This window comes from Rhinopithecus bieti, unplaced genomic scaffold, assembly GCF_001698545.2.
Source record: "Rhinopithecus bieti isolate Rb0 unplaced genomic scaffold, ASM169854v2 scaffold_15113, whole genome shotgun sequence".
NCBI lineage: Eukaryota > Metazoa > Chordata > Mammalia > Primates > Cercopithecidae > Rhinopithecus > Rhinopithecus bieti.
The window spans coordinates 837,923-860,309 of NW_016808703.1; the positions used below are offsets into that span (position 1 = coordinate 837,923).

Consider the following 22,387-nt stretch of genomic DNA (forward strand, 5'->3'; position numbering starts at 1 on the left):
ATTATTTAAAGAATTTGGCACTCTTCCCCTTTGCTATACTAGCAAATCACAGAATGTTCTTTAATATCAAGCTATTTTTGACTTATAAAATAGATGATATATTTTGTACATGAATTAAATTCTTCACGGTACCAGAGGAATTAATTTGTAATGTTATGAAATTTTGATTAGCCTGCTGTAAAATCAGAATTGTTTACTGCAAGTGTCTAGGTTCTGACTCTTATAGTCTTTCCAAACAGATAATGAAATGAACTGGGAATGGGGCGGGTGGCGGGGGGAGCGGCAGAGTAATTTATGAAAACATGGTACACTATAATTTTGCCATTTGTCTGCAATAAGGATGGCAAATGATTCATGGGATAAAATGAAATATCTCTCACCGTCATTTCAATGGATCTAAGATTTACAGCTTCTTAACTTGGATAGGAAAACTCTATGCAGAAAATGAACTGTAAATCAATTAATGATGGGGATGAAAAACAAAAAAATGATATTGAAGCAAAGGTGAGAAAAATCTAAGCAAGAAATTAAAAGGGAAGAAGTGACTATTTACTTTGAATCTTCGGAGGCAGGAGATAGTAGACAGGGACACCTCTGTTTAAGAGGGCATTAAGGTCAAGTTAAAGAATAGTGATATGTTAATTGAGCTTATTACATCACTTAAACAATAAGAGCGCTTTTAAAGCAAAATCAGATATGCCTAAATTGGATTTAAATAATAAATTTAGACCTAGTTTTATAGAAGACTAAAACAAATAAAGAAATTCTGTGGTTATGAAAGATCTGCCTCCAATTCAAGATTGTCCTTAACTAAAACTATTATCTTATAGGCACCAGTGCCAAAACATATACATATATATGTATTTTACACCTCCCAACTGCTTGGTACAATGAAGGAAAGCTAGCAGCAGCAACTGAAAAACCTGAACCTAGGCTCTATTGGAGTCAGTGTACCTGGAAAAGGAGAGCAGGGATGTCTGCTGTAGGTACAGACCATGGGCATGAATGGCTCAGAAGCTGGTGGAACGAGTTGTAGTCTGGGCCATGCACTAATAAAAAAGGTAGGTACTATGAAACTCAATCCTCCCACCTCCTCTACTGAAACATGATATATTACCTATGACTACAGCATACAAACCTTAACCTTCCTAGTTTGAAGGCGCTCCAATGTGAATACAATTAACAGGGAACCGAAGGTAGGGTATGCTGAGCAATGCAATTCAAATACCAAATGTGGAGAACAAAGATGGTCCTGATAACTCTGCTAAAATAGTATTTTGCTTAGATCACATGAATCTTATTATTCTGGACCAGGTATTTAACAAAATATAAAGATACCTATTACTTTTTGCAAAGAGCCCAGGACCCACAGGACTACCTCTGGTATCATCTAGGCTCAAATATATCATGTTCTGTGCCAATATTTCACAAGTTGGGCAGCTAATTAGAGACCTAAAATACAAAACACATGCACAAAAAGCTCATCATCTCTGCCTCCTATACAGAATTTGTTTCACTATGAGGGAGCCAGATCAATTTAAAACTTCTGTTGCTTCCTTCCTTCATAAGTCAAATGTCATCAGGTGAAATCTCACACCAGGGACAGTACAATGTTGACAAAGATAGTAAAATATTGATGCTAGCATCATATTTTTTTGATGACCGTAAATTGTATACAATTGAGCAATATTTTGATAAACTGTATGTTTAAAAATTTTAAAGCACTATCAGATTTGATAAGCTAGGTCAATAAAAAATGTTTTAAGCTGCCATGTATTTTTTTCCAGGCACTGAACAAACAGTTAATTGTTCCAAGTCTGTCTGGGAGCCATTGCTTTGGGGTATTCTATACAATTTCAAAGAACCTTCAGAAGCTCACACATACCTTTGGGCATGCAGAACCAGGAGGCAGCACATACCTCTAAACCAGAAATGGAGAATATACTCCATATATGCGTGTAAATTAAACCCTATAAAATAACACAGGCATTATAAAATTTGTGTTAAAACTGATAACAGCTTTACTGATTTACTGACAATGAAAATATATAGCATTTTTTTCTGTCAGAGCATTTATCAACACTTGGCAACCCTGCACTAACTTGACATGTAAGATGATCAAAATGGATTATGTAATCTTTCCCATTCATTTCTATTGATTTTAGTTATGATAAAATTCATCAGTGTGCCTGGGAACGCTTAGGCTGAAAGGTTCTGGTAGATTAAAAAAAATAAATAAATAAGGAAAGGAAAAGAAAAAAGAATTCAACTGAGTTGTAATAGGATGAATGTAATTGTAGAATAGGATTGCACAAATATAGAAGTCATGCCCTAAAGGCTACAGCAACAAATTAATACAAATAATTCTGGCAGTCTTATAAAATTACATCTATCTCTGTAGATATTTCACTTTGTGTCATCAAAAATACAGTCTGTAAAAATATTTTCAAACTTTTTTAAAACTTCAACAGTAATCAAAGTTATCTGACTGCAAGTGACATCAAAATGCTAGCAAATGGACAATTTTAATCAGTTTTATTGATTCATGCTTCCAGTTCTTATTCAGTTAAAAACAAGGCACATTAAATACATCCTCTTATTGCTCTATAAATGCATGCAGCTCATTCTGTATATCAAAAGTAATAAATAATGGCCATAAAACACCAAGACAGTTATAAAAATGACAACCCAGCCTCAAACATAGTATTTAACAGTCCAGTCTAGAACAATAACCCAACACAATACATAAAAGTGCCACATATGAAAACATGCAGTGTGTATATCCACTCTAGTACTGAGCTTACACTTGCTATTCTTTAAAAACATAGTAGGGCTTTTTCACTCCTTAAAAAAGGCTGACATGATGCAAACATTGCAAGTTATAGCATCATTGACTTTGATATTACATTCATATGCCAAAAATCTTTACAGATACATAAGAGAAAAATAACATCAATGATGACTCTTATAGTATATTTAGTAAAAGTGAGAATGAGTTTTTTGTTGTACAAAAGAGGAAGCTACATATTTTGAAACAGACAAAGCAAAGCCAGAAACTGAAGCAGAACAGAGAGCATGCATTTAATAGCAGAAATCCTAAAGTTACACTCAGTATAAATTGATTGAAAGCAAGAATATTGCAAACAGCATGATGGATATGAGGCAGACAACCTTGGCTTAACAAATAATCCAGCATTATCATTATTGTTATGACTGTGGTGGGGGCTACTTAAAGGAGTATCCAACTCTCCAGCACAGATGGGGGTTCCTTCACCTGAATCCCCTCAAAGGCTCTTGAAATAAATCACTTGATAATAAAAGGCAATCCCTGCATACCCACCCTGACCCCAACAGAATCAACTGATGTCAAGTTTATATGCAAAGGGAAAAAAAATCTTTTGTGCTTGGAATGAATTTTAAAGAAGCTTATTCCCCCCTATTTCTTGTCTCCCTTTCTTAAATCAGGTAAAGAAACTGTACAGGTTTAATTAAGAACTTATACAAAATGCTGGGGTGCTTTGTTCACAGTAACGGCTTGAAATCAGTTCATTTCCAGATTGAGTCTATGGGATTGGTGAAGGACTCTATGATTTAGAAATCAGCATATTTAAAGTAAAAGCAGAGATGCTCAAAAGAAGAAAAGTGTGCTTTTCTTTGTCCTTAAAGGAACTTCATTCATAGCAAAGCATGCACAAACAAGGCCTGTTTAACAAACACAGATCTGCCCCGGCCCTACTGTAATGGAATCAGGGAGGGTACAAATCATCGTTATCTTGATCTAACTAGAAAGAGAAAGAGAGAAAAACAGAGAGAGAGAGCACAAATGTACCATATTGTGTATATCATCTGGGATATTTTAAAGGACAATTCATCTACCTATTAAGTGTCACTGGGTTCTAAACAATGAAATTTGTTATCTGGATAGAAAACACACACTAAGTTGTAAAGCCACAAGCTTTCATTTGCTTTAAAAAAATGAAAAGCCAGTGTAAAATTCACACTTTGAAAGAAGAAAGTTCACAGTGATACCTGGGAGCATCACTTGCTCTGTTTTAGGTTTTCCCTTAGGAAGTGGCAAGCATCTAAAACTTCATTTAAAAACAAAATGAGCTAAGATGCTGTCTTTCCTTGCAGTTTCTGTTTGTTTCAGAGGTGGTGGGTGAGTGCGTAGGTGAGTGAACCTCCAGTGTTTACATTGTGACATACAGGCTCAGAATCCACTTGAATAAGGCATAAAGCTACTCTGCAGTATTGACATAAATAAAAATAACAGCACACAAGTGTGCCAGTTTAAAAAACAACTAAGACTTCAAGTCTGTGCAATAAAAACCTGCCGCGAAATGAAGTGTTACATCTCCTATTAGATACAGAATCTGATGTTAAAAAAACAACAAAAAAGTAAGTAGTTAACTTTACAAGAGGAAGTACGATTAATAAATATTCAGATAACTAGTTAAAATGCCACCAAAATATAGCAAGAGCATCCCAAACTGCATTACTTGTTAAATTCAATACACACTGACTTTTGCTTTGGACTCTGTGTATGTGTCAGGATGGGGGGTGGTGATTATTTTCCATTTTGTTTTGGTTTACTAAGAATAGTTTCATGGTGTACAGAAGGGGAAAGACTTTAAGCAACCATGATGACCTTGGAAACTGGTTTTGTGCCTTATTTTACATATAATTATAATTAAAGTTAACTAAAGTCTATTCTATCCTCCTATACTATGTTTGCAAGTACCCCCAAAAAAGATGGTAAGCTAGATTTGACAATACTACATGCTTCAAAATTTAGGCTTCGGAATTGAATCTTTTGTTATATGTGGATATATAAAACACATTTTAACTCTTAAATGTATTACTACTGTAATAATTAGATAAATTTGGTCTCATTCCATTACATCCAAATTGCCACTTAAATGCTGGGTTTAAAGTAAGAAGAGCAAGGATCTTCCTGGCAACTATAATAATCAAAGAAAACCAGCAGTGACTGAAGAAAAAAATGAACTGCTGAGACGAAACTATCACTGTAACTCCCAGCAAATGTCAATGCTATCCTTATCTTATACCTGTGATTCTGGAAGCTTTCAGAGTTTCTCTTTGAGACTTGCTCCTGTAACCAGATCTAAACTTTTCCTTCCCTCTCCAGTTAGCCAGTCATGCTCTAAATATAAAAATGTGGAATAGTGTTTGCATGAGGAAGGTAGGACAAGCTGGAGGAAGATGCAGCTGAGAAATCTCCAGAAACACTATCATTTCAATAGGTAATTCTTTTTAATAACATAAGCTGTCTATATGCATGTCACAAAATTTCTCCAGCTTTTTTCAATTTTTGCCCAAATATTCTGTTTTTAGAACTCATTTAGAATAAAGGAATAAACAAACAGTGAATGTGTCACATCTAACAGGTCACAAAACAGATGCAAAACTAATGTGCATTGAAAATGAGAAAAAGAATAAAATACACTTAAAAGCTAGACTGAATGGCAAATACAAATAAAGTACAGCAAATAAAGCTGGCAAATACATCAACACCCTAAAGTTTTGGAATGTTTTCTAGTGTTAAAAAAGGCAGCTATCCACATTCATTATTTTAGGGTGGTTTCAGTCATCTCTGGTTGTTACATGGTGATTTGTCATTCCTATGTTTGTTGGCTGTGGATTTACTGCCCAGACTCACAATCCTCCACAACTACGGTCCACTGGAATTGGAACTCTTCTGTCGAGGTTCTCTTCTGCAGTTTTCATTAGTATAGCAAGCCGGCTTCCAGATACCCTTCCTTTTTGAATAGCACTCATCAGCTTAAAGAGAAAATATGCAACAGATTCAGAACGCAGGCCAGCTTACTCTCTTCTTCATGGCATTATAATCGTTAGCACTGCAGCAGACAGAGGTAATCAAGTGCTCCATCAAAAACCTTAACAAGTACTACAGCTCAGAAAAGAAAAGTCTAATTTTTAAACATTTCCAAAAGAGGGGAAGAGGCAGGTATTTCACCAGTGCTGCAAAAAGTACATCCATCTAGTAAATCAGCCTGCCTCTAAAAGCAAATCTTAATGCATCTTTTTGTCTTTTAATGTGCTCAAGGCACTTTTCTTTTATTTTTTAGCAACTTCAAATATTGGATCTTTAATTCCATTTAAAATCTTAAAAAGGAATCTCAGGGATTGAACAAAGACAAACCATGACCTATATTTATCTACCCTTTTTTTGAATGTTACTGTACTTGACAACTTCAAGTCCCCTAAATCCAAATTCCTTAAAGACTTTTTAACGTAATTTACATTTAATTCCTTGAAAATGGACCCAGAGATCTACCTTAAGAATTAAAAGCACTCCACAGCCCAGATTTTAGCTAATTCATTTTTATCCAATGGATAAAATCAGAATTAGTCTTGAAATTACATGCAGGCAGCGGGCAAAGGCCTTTAATCTGGAAGGCACTTTGCAATTATGAGCATAGGGATTTTTTTCCTTTTCAAGTTTGATGTGGTTTCAACTATTTGCTTTTCTTGATCTTACTTCCCTAATCTTTTTTATTTATTTTTAAAAGATTTAGCTATTCGTCATATATATATATACACACATGCACACATATATATATACACACATTATATATATACACACACACATTATATATAGATGATGTATCTATGTATGTATATATGTAAATTCTCAAAATAATTTTAGGCTTATAGCTTTTAGCCTATAGATACACGTTGCTTAAAAAGAGCTCTGAATAAGAGTCAGAGGCATCTGCTAAGTGGCTGGATCAGAATTTCATGACCTTATTAAAAGCTGTTTCACAAGCTATTGCTTATTAGAGATGGACTCCTACATGCAAAAGTGTCATTAAAACCCAGACTTAGAAATAAAGTCATATAACCACGAGATATCTATAGTGATCCAATCATTCTGTGAAGATCATTAAAAATCATATCTATATTCAAAAAATATATTTAATGGAATAAACATGGGCTCTTAGTCTGCAGAAGAGCAAAATGTTAAAAAAAAAAAAACTCAAAAAACCCTCCAAATATACTTTACATCTGAGGAATGGTGTAATATAAAGAATGCTGACATCTAAAGACAGAACAATTTATTGTTTATTGCTTTGTCTCTGATTCCAGGAAGACCTGCGAAGTTTATCAGAGCTAACACAACTGACAAAGCTAGAGGTTTTCTAAGCCATAGACAGTATATGATGTGCCAACTTCTAAAAACTCAAAGTTTTCTTTAAACACTACATGTATCTAGAAACCATATTATAAGAAAAAAATAACATTTGGATGTGAATATATTTCATGAGGAATATGGTCAGCATTTTAAAGTTGAAAATTATACTGTGTATTTGTTCTTAGTAGAAGCAAGAATAGTCCCTTCCATTTGGAATTGGACAAAAAATATTCAATTATTTAAAAAAAAAAAACCTCTACAAGAAAACCTGCAGATAGTTTAAATTATCTCCTGCTTTTAACTCAACCGCATTCAAGGAAATTACTTAAAACATAAACCACATAGCATATTCATAAAATCAGATTCTTATTGTTTCTAAAGCGCCATGTCTTTCAACCCTAAATTCTGCGGTTTATTTACAACACATATGAAATGAAGCACAGGCCATTTCTTTGAAGAAAAGTTTTCTAACATTGTGAGGGCAACAATAAAATATTCTCCGGAAAAACTACACAAAAAATGCATTAAATGGTACTTTAATTCCCAAGCATAAATTTTAATTTCAATTTAAAATGTGTATTTAGTTAAACAGTAAGCTAAAGAACCAAACATTCTTTTTTGTAATGCTGGACACAACCTGTGAAAATTTTCTGCATTTAGATTCAACAATGCTCTTATCTGCAGCTCATCTCCAGAGAGACAATTACCATTTCCTTTGCCTTGATCTTGTTTGTTTAACTTGACACAGTGAAGAAAGGGCTGACATTGACCAAAATCCCCAGCATTAATTTATTTCATGTTCAGCATTCATCATTGCCATGGTGCAAGCAAGACCTGGCATTCATTTGAAATACCTGCCCAAGAAGCACTACAAAAAAAAAACCTAGCTGCTTGGAAACCCAATACATTCTTCATATGATCAGAGTCATATGGACAGCTAGAAATAATGTATGGGTTTGTTGAAATTTCTTTTAAGAAACAATATGTAGCATCCAGTTTGAAGTTAAAGTAACAAAATTTATTTCCTGCATGACTACAAAGATGAAACAACAGAGCCTTGAATGAATTAACAATTGGAAATGGAAATACTTAAATTATATGGTCCTGACCCCAAAGTACAAGTTTCCTTCCTTATGTTTTTCTAGTTCTTTATAATGCCAGAATCGAATCACTAACTTCTCAAATGAATATGATTCATTAGTGAATGGAACCATACTTTTAAAAAATAAAAGACTAGAAATCTTGTGTTGCCTCTTATGAAGTAGAGGAAAAGAAAAAGTAAGTAAAAGAAAAAGGTCCAGCAGTGATACACCACGGCGTATGTCTTTAAAAAGCATGCTTCATATTCAACCCTTTATGATAAATAACACGGATTTAATCTAAATTGCCCAACATAACGGAATGTTTCTTATACAATAAAAGGAAAAGAACATGCACCACAGTATAGCCTTACACTTGAGGGCAGACATATCAACCTCTGCTGGCTTCAAGCTTTCTTCTTCAGAATAATCTGACAATTGTGTGGACTTAAATATCCATTCCTGAACAGGCGTTTACAATCGTAACAAACAAAAGATAAAAGCAAATATCCTTGTTTCCTTTCACCACAACTTACCTGCAAAAATTCATTGAGTTCAACCTGTCCATTTTTATTCAAATCGACTTCATTTAGAATTTCATGGAGTGTATTTTCATCCATCTGGACATTGATACTCTAAGTAAAAGAAAAGCACAGAATGATAGTTTGATTAAAAATTATGCATATGCTTTGGCTGGGCAAGGTGGCTCACACCTGTAATCCCAGCACTTTGGGAGGCCAAGGCAGGCAGATCAGTTGAGGTCAGGAGTTCGAGACCAGCCTGGCCAACATGGTGAAACCCCATCTCTGCAAAAAGTATTTTAAAAATTAGCCAGGCATGGTGGCACGCACTTGTAGTCCCAGCTACTCTGGAGGCTGAGGCAGGAGAACCACTTGAACCCAGGAAGAGGAGGTTACAGTGAGCTGAGATCGTGCAACACTGCACTCCAGCCTGGGCAACAGGGTGAGACTCTGTCTCAAAACAAAAAGAAAAAAAATTATGCATATGCTTTTACTAACATTACTAATCTTTTAAACATTATAATAAAAATATTACTTGTAGAAAACACTAGATGAGAAAAACATCTAATATCTTTACATTCTTCTAGTATCAGAGGCTGACATCGAACCAAAGAAAATTACCTCTAATACACGCTGAACATCAACAATGGTAATAAAGCCTTTTTGGTCTGCATCAAACTTATGAAATCTCTTCTTATACCTGGAACACAAGATTAAATAATGGAAACATATACTTACATAGGCCAAAAAAAAAAAAAAGAGAAAAAGATAGATACTTATTGTAAGTACCTATCAATGTCTGAAGGCAGTAGGCTAATTTCAGAGCGATCCGTTAACTGTTCTGATCGAGATTTATAGCCCATTTCATAATATAGAAACTTCCTGGCTGTTTCAAGTTGTTCCTAAAACAGAGATACACACAAAGTTCAAGATATGTGGAAAGAATTACTGATTTTTTTTCCTTTACTGTTGATCTTCATAAAATGAAGTTGATCCCCACTCACCTAACCAGCACAATTTTTTTATTTCTTCCAGTTTGATTGAAGTATAATTTATGTTGAATAAATTGTACCCGTTACCATGATTAAGATCTACAGCATCTCCATCACTCTAAAACTTTCCTCATGTCCATTTGCAGCTGATCCATTCCCATGATCTCTTGACACAGGCAAACACTGACTGCCTTCTTGTCACCAGAGTTTGCCTTTTTGGAATTTCTTATAAAAGGTTTCATATAGTACGTAGTCTTTTGTTTGACTGCTTTCACATAGGATAATAATTCTGAGATTCATTCGTGTTGCTGCATGTTTTAATATTTTGTTTCTTTTTACTGCTGAATATTCTTACACAGAAATTGACCAGCAAAATCTACAGGATCAAATTCTTGTAGTTCAGTGACAAAGAAAGTAATTAAAGGTGAAGTTATCTTGGATTTGTCACTATAATGTGACATGAAGTACAAAGGTATATTTCATGAGATTAGCTGTGCTGAGATTTTGCCACTGAGATTCTGATACTTAGGTGAAGTTACAGAGTCATGAGAAGAAATGAGCTATCCTCAAGTTATTCTTCCTGTTTTCAATGTCCCCAGTGTCAATTAATACTAACTGCTGCTGCAAATATTGTCTTTCTTAGTTTTCATCACGTCACTCTCCCATCTAAAAACTTCCGAAATGACTTCATTGTAGCGTATATTGTTCACAAATCTCTTTCCTCATATACTTGTTATGTTACACACACACACACACACTTCTCCACCACACATACACTTCTCAACTGTATTGATGTGAACTGGACATGTGACTTATTGGCCAGTGGAACATGAATAGGTATGATATATGCCACTTTTGAGTAAAAGCTTTCATGGTAACTTTATAGGTTTGCTTAGCCTCTCTTACTCCTGTGCCATAAGAAGGGCACATCTCAGATGAGATCTGAAACCAATCTAGAATGCAGAGAAGAGTCACAGCAACTAACATGCAGCCTTCATGTAATGTGAGGGAAAAAGAAATGCTTGCTGCGATGAACCACTCAGAGTTTGAAATTGACTGTTACTGAGTATAACCTAGAACAAGTCTTAAATTCCCCAACTTCCTATCAAAGGATCTTGTGAACTCAATGGTTCCCAAATTCTGGTTTGAAGAACAGTGCCAGTGTGAAGTGAAATGAAGAAAATGAAACAAGGACACATACACTTGCATGAAATGTGTTTATATGTGTTTGGTTATGTTGGTGATAACACCCCTTACTGATTTTTCTTGAGGAAATAAACTTTTTTTCTGGGACAGTGTCTTGCTCAGTTGCCCAGACTGGAGTGTAGGAGCACAATCATGGCTCACTGCAGCCTCTACCTTGCAGGCTCAATCCTCCCACTTCAGCCTCCCAAGTGGCTGGGATTACAGGCACATGCCACCATGCCTGGCTAATTTTTTATTACTATTATTATTTGTAGAGGTGGGGTCTCCGTATGTTGCCTAAGTTGGTCTTGAACTACTGGGCTCAAGTGATTCTCCTGCCTCAGCTTCCCAAAGTGCTGGGATTACAGGCATGAAGCACTGTGCCCAGCCATCAGTTGTTTTATCTGACATGATTCCTTTCCTGCTTTCCTTTGTCTTAGGAAATAAATACTAGAAATATTCTTCCTTCATGTTCTTAAGTAACAAAATAGAAAATTATCAACGTGAAATAATTCTCTCAGCTTAAAAAAATAAATTTAAAATGTGTGTGTGTTTGTGTACATGCGTATCTCATACACAAAACTTGTCTGTGAAGTCTCCATCTCCAAGGGCATTTTTTGCTGGCAGATTTTTCATAAGAAAATCCACCCAGTTTTCATAAATAAAATTATTTTGCTGTTCCACTGCTTTTACCCAGCACTTTCTACACAACTTGTTCAAAATTCATCTCCTTGGAAATGCCACCTCTGCTGCTTCCCTGCAAAAACAATTTCTTTCTCGATTTATGGCCCTTCGTTGTGTATGTAATTTATCTATACTCCATCAAGCAAGGAATTATGGAATTTCAAAGCGGGAAGATATTTTTTCATAAATGGTACTCAATGTACTTCCCTTACCCCACATTTCCTTTATAACATTCCAAAAATGGAAGAACAAAGCCTTTGTCTAAACAACTCTAGCGTTGGGGAGGTAACTTAATACTGCTGAAAGTTGCTTCCAATTATTAGAAGGTTTTGCAGTGAGATTAAATCCACCTCCTTGAAATTCTTCCAGTTTTGGGGGGATTAACAAATCTTTCCCACAGTAGAACAAACCTAATGTTTTTTTTTTTTTCTGTATCACAGTTTAATAAGTATTTAAAGATAGTATCATGTGCTTTCCTCCTTAGAGTTTTCTTTTAGTCTAGAACTACTATATAAAACATTATTTCAAATCCCTAGACCATGTTGTATAATTTCTTCCAGACCACAACCGGTTTGTCATATAATACAATTATCAGAACAAAATACAACACTGCAACAGAGATCTGGCAAGTACCTAGAAGGGAGTAACTATCAGCATCATCAATCTAGATATATGATTTCTATTAATGCAGCTTAAGATTGCAATTGGATTTGGGGGCAGCCATGGTCCACTGTTAACGGCTATGCATTCACAGTTAACTAAAACCATATTTCTTTTTCACATGTGCTATTGTTAAGCCTTGTCAAATCTATCTTGAATGGATGGAGTTGTTTTCCTACCTAATGTAAGGTTTGCCATTTATCTCTATTAAATTATATCTAATGAAATTTCATCCATTGTTTCAATCCATCATCAAACATTCACTCTCCCTCTGGTATCTTGTTATTGGTACATCAAAGATGCATGCCATCAACACTGTAATTTAACCATTTGAATCAAGGTAGACTAGGTCAAGATCTAGGACAAGGTGCTTATGACTTACTACCAGAGACCTCTTTTGAGGCCAACACTGTCATTTAACTGGTTATAAATCTACCAATTTTACAGATATCATATGGGGCTTTCTAAAATGCTTTATAGAATCAAAATTCCCTAATCTAGCCATCTGCTTGCTCTATCTATAAAGGAAATGAGGACCGTGTGTGGTGGCTCATGCCTATGATCCCAGCACTTTGGGAGGCTGAAGCAGGTGGATCACATGAGCCCAGGAGTCTGAGACCAGCCTGGACAGCATGGCAAAACCCTGTATCTATAAAAAATATTTTTAAAGTTAGTTGGGCATGGTGGTGCATGCCTGTAGTCCCAGGTACTTGGGAGGCTGAGGTGGGAGAATCACCTGAGCCTGGGAGTTTGAGGCTGTACTGAGCCATGATCACATCGCTGTACTCCAGCCTGGGCAACATAGCAAGACCTTGTCTCAAAAAAAAAAAGGGGGGGGGAGATATCTGAAATGATTTTGCCATTTTGCCTAAGTGATTCCTTACTAGCTTCTGTGATCACTATTTCTTGATAAGTGCTGATTAAAAAAAAAAAAAAAAAAAAAACCTTAAAATGTCACAATCTAGAAAACCATGCAAGATCAATGCCAAGACCATTAGTTTCTACGTTGCAAACTATATTTTCTTTCCTCTCGTTTTGAAATTTGGTATTACATTTGCCCATTCTGTCTTCTGGTTCCACTCCTATTTCCTACAGTATTTTAAAGTTGAACAGTAAGCTGATCCCAAGCAAGAGAATCTTAACTGCAAATTCTCTGAGTACTCTAAGGTAATTTTTCTGGACTGGCATAAAACTCACTCAGAGTAGCCTCCTATTTCAATATCTATTCGTTCTTACCAACATTTATATTTTGCTCTTTTCACACATAAAATAGGGAGAGAGAAGGAAAATATATTGATAGTAAATTATAAATTGAATAGTTCTCCTTACTCTCCAGCACTGAAGAATATGATTGATGCCTGTCACCTTAAGCAATGAGCTAAATTAGGTCTTACTTGCTTTTGTTTTTTTTCTTCAATTTTTAAACATTACATTTGGTGCCCTGAGTATTTTTTCCCCAACACTCAAACAACACCTGACACTACTCATATACATCCACATTATTCCTGATATCACTGCTTTCATTTTTGAGCACTTGGTTTCTATCTGTTTTACATTTGGTATTTATCAGTTTGCTTTAATCAGTCACTCAAAGTCTTCACATGCCTCCCCTTTTTCCTCCTCATTGGAATCAATTTTGAAAAAAACTGTATTTTTGTGAGACTCTCAGTCTACTTAAATGTCTTCTCTTTATAGTCTCTGAATGAAAAATGGATCTTTTGTCTGAACATGATAAAATCCACTTTATCAAATCGTATAGGGCAGCATTTCCCAAAATATGTTCTAAGTACTAGCCCCCTTCCTACCCAGTTCTACCAAAAAGTGAGAGTTGGGTCTGTCTCCAAATAAGTTCCTTTTTGGAAACTGAAAACATACATAACCATTCTAAAGGTTCTAATTGCAATTGCACTAAAGGAAGTGGTTTTATTTGTTTAACTCAGAATTTCTCACACTCTTTTGTTTGACCATTTAGTCATCTTTTCATGTATATTAATTTGTACCCTGCATAACACCATTTGGCAATTTTTTTTTCTCTAAATGTTTGTGCCAACTCTTCTAACAATCCCCAACTCCCCGAGACATTGCCTTCTTCCTTAATCAGTTCTTCCAAGTTGGTTGGATTTTGGTCTTGAGTAACAGTTTCTCAACATATTTCTCCAAATTTTGGAAAATATGCATAAATGTCAGAGCTGTACATGTGTTATATAACAACCCAATTAGATTTTAAGATCTTAAAACTATGAGCTATTTAGTATTCTCCTAAAATATTTGGTGCAATGTTCAGTATACAAGTCACTCATTAAGTATTGACTGGTAAAAACAAGCACAATTTATCTACAGAGAGTTATTTATCACCTTGTTCCTCTTTCACTTTTGCAGGTTAAATAATCCCAATGCTTTTAACCTTTTCTCAGAAGTCTAACTTTCTAACCTTTTAATTCTTTTTCCCCCCCTCCTTGTTCTCTCTGGACTGTCCATAGCTCTCATTAATACTCCTACATCTCAGATACTGAGTAGTAGCTTTAGATCTTTATTTATGTTACTTTGTTAAGGGGGATGGGAGAATATTTCTGAGCACATAAATCTGTTCATAAAATATGAACTGAAGTTAAATCTAGCTTCCTTGGTAGGGCCAAACACAACCAGTTTACAGAATTTTCTTCCTCCTTCCTACCTCCTACAGCCTGAATTCCTAGCATAAAATATGTTCCTGCATATTCAAATCATTCCAACCATAATTTTTGGAAGAACACATCATCCCCAATCCTTTTATATGGTAAAAGGACTGACAGAAGCACAGGAGTAAGTTTCATTCCTGTGCTGCCTCTGTACAAAGCTTTAGCTAATCAAACTAAAGCTCAAGACTTCAATAGCTATAAACCAGTACAGCTAATGCAGACTCAGCAAGACAGGATGGAGAAAGCTTATGCTCTAGGATCAGAATACCTGGTTTCAATCCCTGCTCTACAATTGACTGTTGGTATAAACTCTGAAAAGAGTCTTAACTCTGTGAACCTGTTTTCTCAGCTATAAAATGGGGGTAAATTTTATCCCTGTCAGAGGCATGATCAGGATTAAGAAACTCCTAAAATCAAACCCTTTTCTCCCACATTTCCCAGGTGACTCTGATATGTAACCATCTTTGGAAATCTATACCAGAATGAGAATACTTTAAAAACAGACCATGTGACCAATGCTTTCCTTGCACTGTCAGCATGTATCATAGATGCCCAATAATGTTCATTCACTCATGCCATGGGAGAACACAGCAATACAATGTCAGTCTATAAACTAGGACACAGGCCCCCACCAGATCCCAAATCTGCTGATGCCTTGATCTGGGACTTCCCAGCCTCTAGAACCATGAGAAATAAATGTTCGTTGTAAGCCACCCAGTCTATGGTATTTCTGTTATAGCAGCCCAAATGAACTAAGATATACTTTCTTACCAAAACTCCCTCTTGCATCTTCTTACACCTCCTCTAGCCTCATTAGCTATTATTTTCCCTTTTTCCTGGATTCTTCCTTATATCCCATGCTTCTAAACTTTGGTATGCTCCAGTGCTTGGCCTTTGGACTATTTTCGTTATTTGACTACATTAACTCCCTATATAATCTCACCCAGTCTGATGGCTTAAATATCAACTCAAATTTATATCTCTAGCCCAAGCCTTCCCTTTGAATTTCACATTGACATATCCAATGATCAGGATTTGTATTAATAAACTGAACTCTGAAGCTGTTAAAGAGACACCAGTTTAGGGGAGGGAAGCTATTGCGGTAATCCATGTAACAGACACCGGTAACCTGAATCAGGGTGATGGCAGTTGGATGTGCTGTGTTAAGAAATGGTTGAATTCACTTCAACACAAGTGTTTGTTAAAAAAATTTAAAAATAAAATAATTTTTTAAATGAAAGGGTTGAATTCAAACTGTTATTTAAACATAAATATGGTATGATTTGCTGATGGATTTAGGTAGGGTGTAAGAGAATGCATAATGTATGATACTAATGTTTAGGCTTGAGTAACTGAAGGATAGCTATTTATGACATGAAAAAGTCTATAGAAGTAGTAGTTTTGGGGAGGTAAGCGGAGATCCACAAGAGGTGGTGTTCCAGAAAGCAAAATATTGTTCAAAAGAAGGAGGGGGGAATCAATTGTGCCAAATGCTGCTAATTAGCCACGTAAAACAAGGACTGAAAGTTAACAAATTTATTGAGTAACATGGAGGTTACTGATTGACCAGAGCTAATGCAGCAAAGTGGTGGCAAAAGTGCCTAAATGAAATGGATTCAAGAGATCCTGAGGGAGAGGAACAGAACCCAATGAATACAGGAAGTATTTTATGAATATATAAAAATGATTCATTACCCTCTGCATATTAAAATAGTTTGGGCTAATTAAAAAAACATAAAGATCTACTTAGCCTAACCCTGTATGTATGTTTGTGTCCGTGTATATGCATGTGTGTGTGTGTGTCTATGCATCTGAGCATCACCGGCTTTTAAAATTTGGAATATAAATATAAAATCTCAAATAACACAAATGATAAGCATTTAGTGCTCAGGCAGAAAAATCACATTTCTTACAAAAGGCACACTAGCAGGAGTGTGCCTTTCACTGATTATGTTCCAAGAGTGTTTTCAATGAAAACTAGAAAAGGTTCCATACTACAATCATTATTATCTTTCTTTTTCAGGAATTATGACCACAAATTTATGAGCATTTTCTACAAAAGATTTTCCATAAACAACTAAATTTTGGTACAAGAATATCTTTCCATTTTCCTAAGGCCTATCAATATTAAACACACACACAGAAAAACTGGTAAGAAATCTAAGGTTATCATCAAAAACTATGCTAGCTTCTACTAACAAATCAAGCCATTCCACGTTTACAATAGGAATTGTGGTTTTAAAGACTTGTATATGATACCTGCTTCTTATAATCATCCCAATTCAGTTCCCTGCCCATCAGTTCAACAATCCTGGGTAGGGCTTCCTCTGCTGCCTGGACATTTAGAAAGGCCAGGCGAGTACGACGTGAAATCATATCCACAGCAGTGCAGGCATACTCTTTAATCCCATATTTCACCTGAGTTTGAATTAAAGAAAAATTATTAGTTGACACCCTTCTTTAGAAAATGAGAAATAAAGTTTCACTTAAAAAAATAATAAATGTGTGCTTCAGAAAGGTAACATTTTTCTTTATACTCTCTGGTCCTCCAGCAGGCATGAGACAAATAGTGGCACCACACAAGTTTTCCATCTGCCTGCCAAAGGAGGTTTGGAAAATGGCAAAAATTGGACAAGAGTTGATACCTTTTTCCTGAATAGAACCTGGCATAAACATGTAAATTGCATCACTTCTCATTAACCATCCACAGTCATCACTTACCTCTCTATGCTTATACATAATGTGGATTTTAATTTACATAGCTGACTAGGAAAAGGACGAGTGTCAAAAAGTTATGATCTCATCTCTTTAGTCTGTATAGTTTTTTGTCTTAGAGTAACCAGAATATAGGAACCCTGAATTCAATCAAGAAGTAAATGTTCACTGGACATCGATATTTTAAGGCACAGTGAATTACAAATAAATACAAAGCCTGGTCTCTGATTTCACAAAACTAGAAAGCTTGATGGGAAATAAGACCTAAATCTTTGAGAAACTGTCACAAGATATGTAGGTAGGACATGAGTGGTACAAACTTAAAGAGCTGCAAATGCACAAAAGGGACAACTGTGAATTAACATGTTTAGAGAAAGTTTGATGGAAAAAAAAGAAATCTATATTTTATATTGTTATTATTACCACTATCAATATCACTTCAGAATTAAGATTAAAATTTTATAAATAAAAGGATCTGTATTGAAAAGACATAGTAGTCATGGTTTTAGCTGACACATGTGCATTAAAACTCAGCTACATATAATTTTCAAAGAAGATGACGAATGAACAGATAAATGGTATCCCATGGCAGACTTGAAATTCCTATGTGATCATTCACATACCTCTGCTTCAATATATGGAAATTCTGACACAAGACGTACTCCAACAATAGGCCACCTTTTGCCAGTCACACTTGCCATTTTGGCCACCTCAAAGGCCTTATCACCATAGGTGGCGGCAAGATGCTGTGCCACCTAGAGAAATAAAGCTGCGTTAGGCAGGCACTTTGAATATCAATACCTTCTAGGCATAAAGCAAAAAGCACACATGCTTATCTTGTCAGTTTTCTTACAGCCTGTAACTAATAGCTCTCAGAGAGTATTAGATTTTGATTTTGTGGGAGGAAACCACTTGGGCTTCGAATGCTTAGGCCAGCACTAACTCTCTTACACATGCATCACTGTATCAATGACCGATGAAGCTTCAGCCTCATTTTGCTCCTGATATCACTTCGGAAGAACAGCCTTCTTCGTGCCTGAGACAGAATTTGGGATGTCCTATACACTAGAAACAAACCAAATAAACTACATGTTTTAATAAAATACATTTCATAAAGTGTACATTGCTTGTTGGGCAAGTAAAGCAAACTGAGATCATCTTTTTTTCCTTCCACAGTAGACTGGCAGAAATGTATTCAGCAAAAGGAAATGTCAATCAGGGAGACCTGATTGCTGCCAGTTCTGTTACTGGCAACAGTGAGAGATTAAGTAAAGAGTAAGATGATGTGGCAATGCACACTCACCTCACTTTCAAGTCCATAATCCTGGACAAGCCTAATGTAGAGTGTGGGGCTCCAATCTTTACCCCCTTGAAGGAAAAGCCCAACTGTTCTACTTGGTCCTGCTTTTAAATCATGAGTTTTGATAGCAGCATTTATGGTATCTTCTGCCATAGACCGGTAAGTTGTCCACTTTCCACCTACAAAGAAATTGACAGACAATTCATTAGGTTGCCACCCCTCATTTTTCTTATAATTAACCATTTATCAACTTATCAATAACAAAATTTTCCTGTTGTTTGTAACAAACATGGGATTGTGTAAAACTTTACTCAGAATAAAAAAAAAGGCTTGTTCAATAAAGTTAAAAGAGATTCTGGCAGGACAATTTGTCAAACTTGTATCTAAAGCACATCCAAATTACAAGACAAAAAGTCAGGTGTAGTGACTCATGCCTGTTATCCCAACACTTTGGGAGGCTGAGGTGGGAGAATCACCTTAGCCCAGGAGTTCAAGACCCTCCTGGGCATCATGGTGAGACCCTGTCCCTATAACAAAAAAAAAAAAAAAGAAAATAACAAGGTAGTATCTCATACCTGCTATAGTAATAAGGCCACTCTCACTGATATCAACAACATGATTTCGGGAGATAGACTGGGTATCTGCAGATTTGGGGTCTGTAACAAGAGGACGGATACCACTCCATGCTGCCAGGACGTCCCCTCTTCTCACTGGTAGGAATCAATGCCAAGCATTATGAACATTGCTCAAAAATATTTCGACAAAAATATTAAATAGTCAATAAAAGAGTTCAGTGACAGGAATACACATATGTACACTTTAAAAGGAGAGAAAACATAAAGATGAGAACTAAGTTTGTGGATAGGTGCAAGAAAAACTCATAAAGAATTATTCTGTTACAAAGATAATTTCCATGAAAAAGTAAAGAACTTTGGAAATCACTGACATTGATACCACAGAGGAAGCAAAAGAGGCAAATGTTAGCAACCTTCCAGCTGAAGCAACCTGGAGCAGTTAGAAAAGCAAGAAAGAAAAAAAAAGCAGAAACAATCAAAACCAATCCTAAAGATGCATGAATTGTTAAATTTCCTTCTAGAATACATCTTCCTGTCTCTTCTCAGGGAAAACAAAGATCCTTATCAAATTAAACAAACCTGTAACAGGATATTATATTTTCTCCCCTCATCAAAACCATCCTCTTTCTGAGTGTTTACAGCAGGCCTACCACTGTGCAAAGCACTTGACATAGACATCTCATTTAATCTCACAAAGCCCAATAGCACTGGTTATTATTATTTTCACCATACAGATCAGAAAACAGATGAACGCAAACATTTAACAAACCAAGTTGGGCAACAAACCTGGCCAAGGCAAATATCTTATATATGGGGAAAAAAAAAAAAAGCATCAGAACCTTCTTCTTTCTGAGCTTAAGGTCCATATTCTTACCTCTTAAATTGTACTATCTCTCAACTTCTGACAACTTCCATACTCTGCCTTTTTTCTTCCCATTATCTTTAGCACTGACTCAGAAACAGGTGTACTGGCTTCTCCCAGTAGGTACATTATACTTGAGTTATATTGTATGGAAGTTCTTTCAATACTCAAGATGCCATGAAAATATCTTTACTATCTCTGTCAAAATACAATGCCCAACTATATCCAGGCTGATTAAGTTTATTATTAGAATTAGACAGCTGTTGAACAGCACTCATTACTAACCTAAAAATGACTAAAGAGAGAAGGTGAGCTATGGTTCTGGTCTTTCAGGTACAAGGGCAAGACCCAAGGGCAGAATTTTCAGAATCTGCCCTTCTTCATGTAGACCAGCTTCAGGAATGGCTTAGCTATGGCAGCTGACCATGGGCACGCGACCGAAAGTTGCCTAATGATATAGACTACCGGGAAATGAATGCCTACCTGGTCCTGCTGCATTTATTGTGATAAATCATCTAATCCATCAGTGGATAACAGAAACATGAGTATAATTTTGCTTCAACTGGGACTTGGGGTCATGCGTGCCCTCCTTCTTCATTATACTCCCAGCCATTACCCATGTTGATAAAAAATTGACTGTATATAGTCTCGAAAACTTCAAGATAATGGGAAAACTTGATCTCCACATGTGAAAGAATGAAGGTGGACCCTTACCTTATATCATACACAAAAATTAACTCATAATGCATCAAAGACCTAAACTAAGAGCTAAAACTATAAAACTCAGAAGAAAACATATAAGAAGAGCTTTATGACACTAGATTTGTCAACAATTCTTGAATGTGACATCAAAAGCACAGGCAACAAAAGAAAACAACAGATAAAACACACTTCATCAATATTAAAAAGAGACTATTAACAGAATGAATAGGTACCTCATAGAATAAACATCTGCAAATCATATACTGATAAGAACATATCATATATGCGGAACATATGAGAAATCCCTAAAATGCAACAAAAAGCAAACAACTTGAATTAAAAAACGAAAAATGTACTTTAATAAATATTTCTCCAAAAAAGATATACAAATGTCCAATGAGCACATTAAAAGATACTAAATATCACTAATGATTTGGGAAATGCAAATGAAAACCACAATGAGATACCACTTCACACCCATTAAAATGGATATTATCGAACAAAAACAAAACAAAACAGAAAATAACAAATACTGGTGAAGACGTGGAGAAACTGAACCCCTTGTACACTGCTGGTTAGAAGGTAAAATGTTGCAGCTACTATCAAAAATGTATGGCAATTCCTCAAAAATTAAACATTTGGAATTACCGTAAGATCTAGCAATTACACTTCTGGGTACTTACTCCAAAGAAATGGAGCAGAGAAAAGTTTCACAACCTTGTTCATATCATTATTAACAATAGCCAAAAGGTGGAAGCAAACCAAGTGTCCATCAACGGATGAATAAACAAAATGTAACATACACTTACAACAAACTATTATCTAGCCTTAAAAAGGAAGAAAATTCTGACACATGCAACATGGATGAACCTTGAAGACACTATGGTAAATGAATAATCCAGTCACAAAAGGAAAAATATTGTACAATTACACTCATATGAGGTACTTGGCGTACTCAAACTCATAGAAGCAGAAAGTAGAATGGTAGTTGCCAGTTGGGAGAGGGGGAATAAGAGTTAGTATTGAATGATTACTGAATTTCAGTTGAGGAAGACAAAAATGTTCTGGAGATGGAAGGTGGTGATGGTTGCATGACAATGTGAATGTGCGTAATGCCACAGAACTGTACACTTAAAAATGGTTAAAATGGTAAACTTTATGTTCTGCATATTTAACCAAAATCTAAAAATCAAGATAAAAGGATAAATTGATATAATTCAAGTCTCAAATTATGAAAGGGTTAAGGAAATATTTTAC

The 22,387-nt window shown here is 35.6% G+C and overlaps 1 protein-coding gene across 5 annotated transcripts in view; it reads right to left on the bottom strand.

The window, feature by feature from the left end:
• Positions 1 to 2,274: 2,274 nt before the first annotated feature.
• Positions 2,275 to 22,387, bottom strand: part of GPD2 (glycerol-3-phosphate dehydrogenase 2) — a 154,204-nt gene continuing 134,091 nt past the window's right edge. For all 5 annotated transcript variants that reach the window (XM_017887037.1, XM_017887036.1, XM_017887038.1 and 2 more), the window contains exons 10-17: positions 19,567 to 19,701; positions 18,995 to 19,170; positions 18,315 to 18,446; positions 17,236 to 17,394; positions 9,567 to 9,679; positions 9,399 to 9,477; positions 8,793 to 8,891; positions 2,275 to 5,802 (exon numbers count right to left, since the gene is read on the bottom strand). In XM_017887037.1, the coding sequence (XP_017742526.1) occupies positions 5,677 to 5,802; positions 8,793 to 8,891; positions 9,399 to 9,477; positions 9,567 to 9,679; positions 17,236 to 17,394; positions 18,315 to 18,446; positions 18,995 to 19,170; positions 19,567 to 19,701 (1,019 nt within the window). In that variant the 3' untranslated portion in view covers positions 2,275 to 5,676. The remainder of the gene's footprint in view (positions 5,803 to 8,792; positions 8,892 to 9,398; positions 9,478 to 9,566; positions 9,680 to 17,235; positions 17,395 to 18,314; positions 18,447 to 18,994; positions 19,171 to 19,566; positions 19,702 to 22,387) is intronic.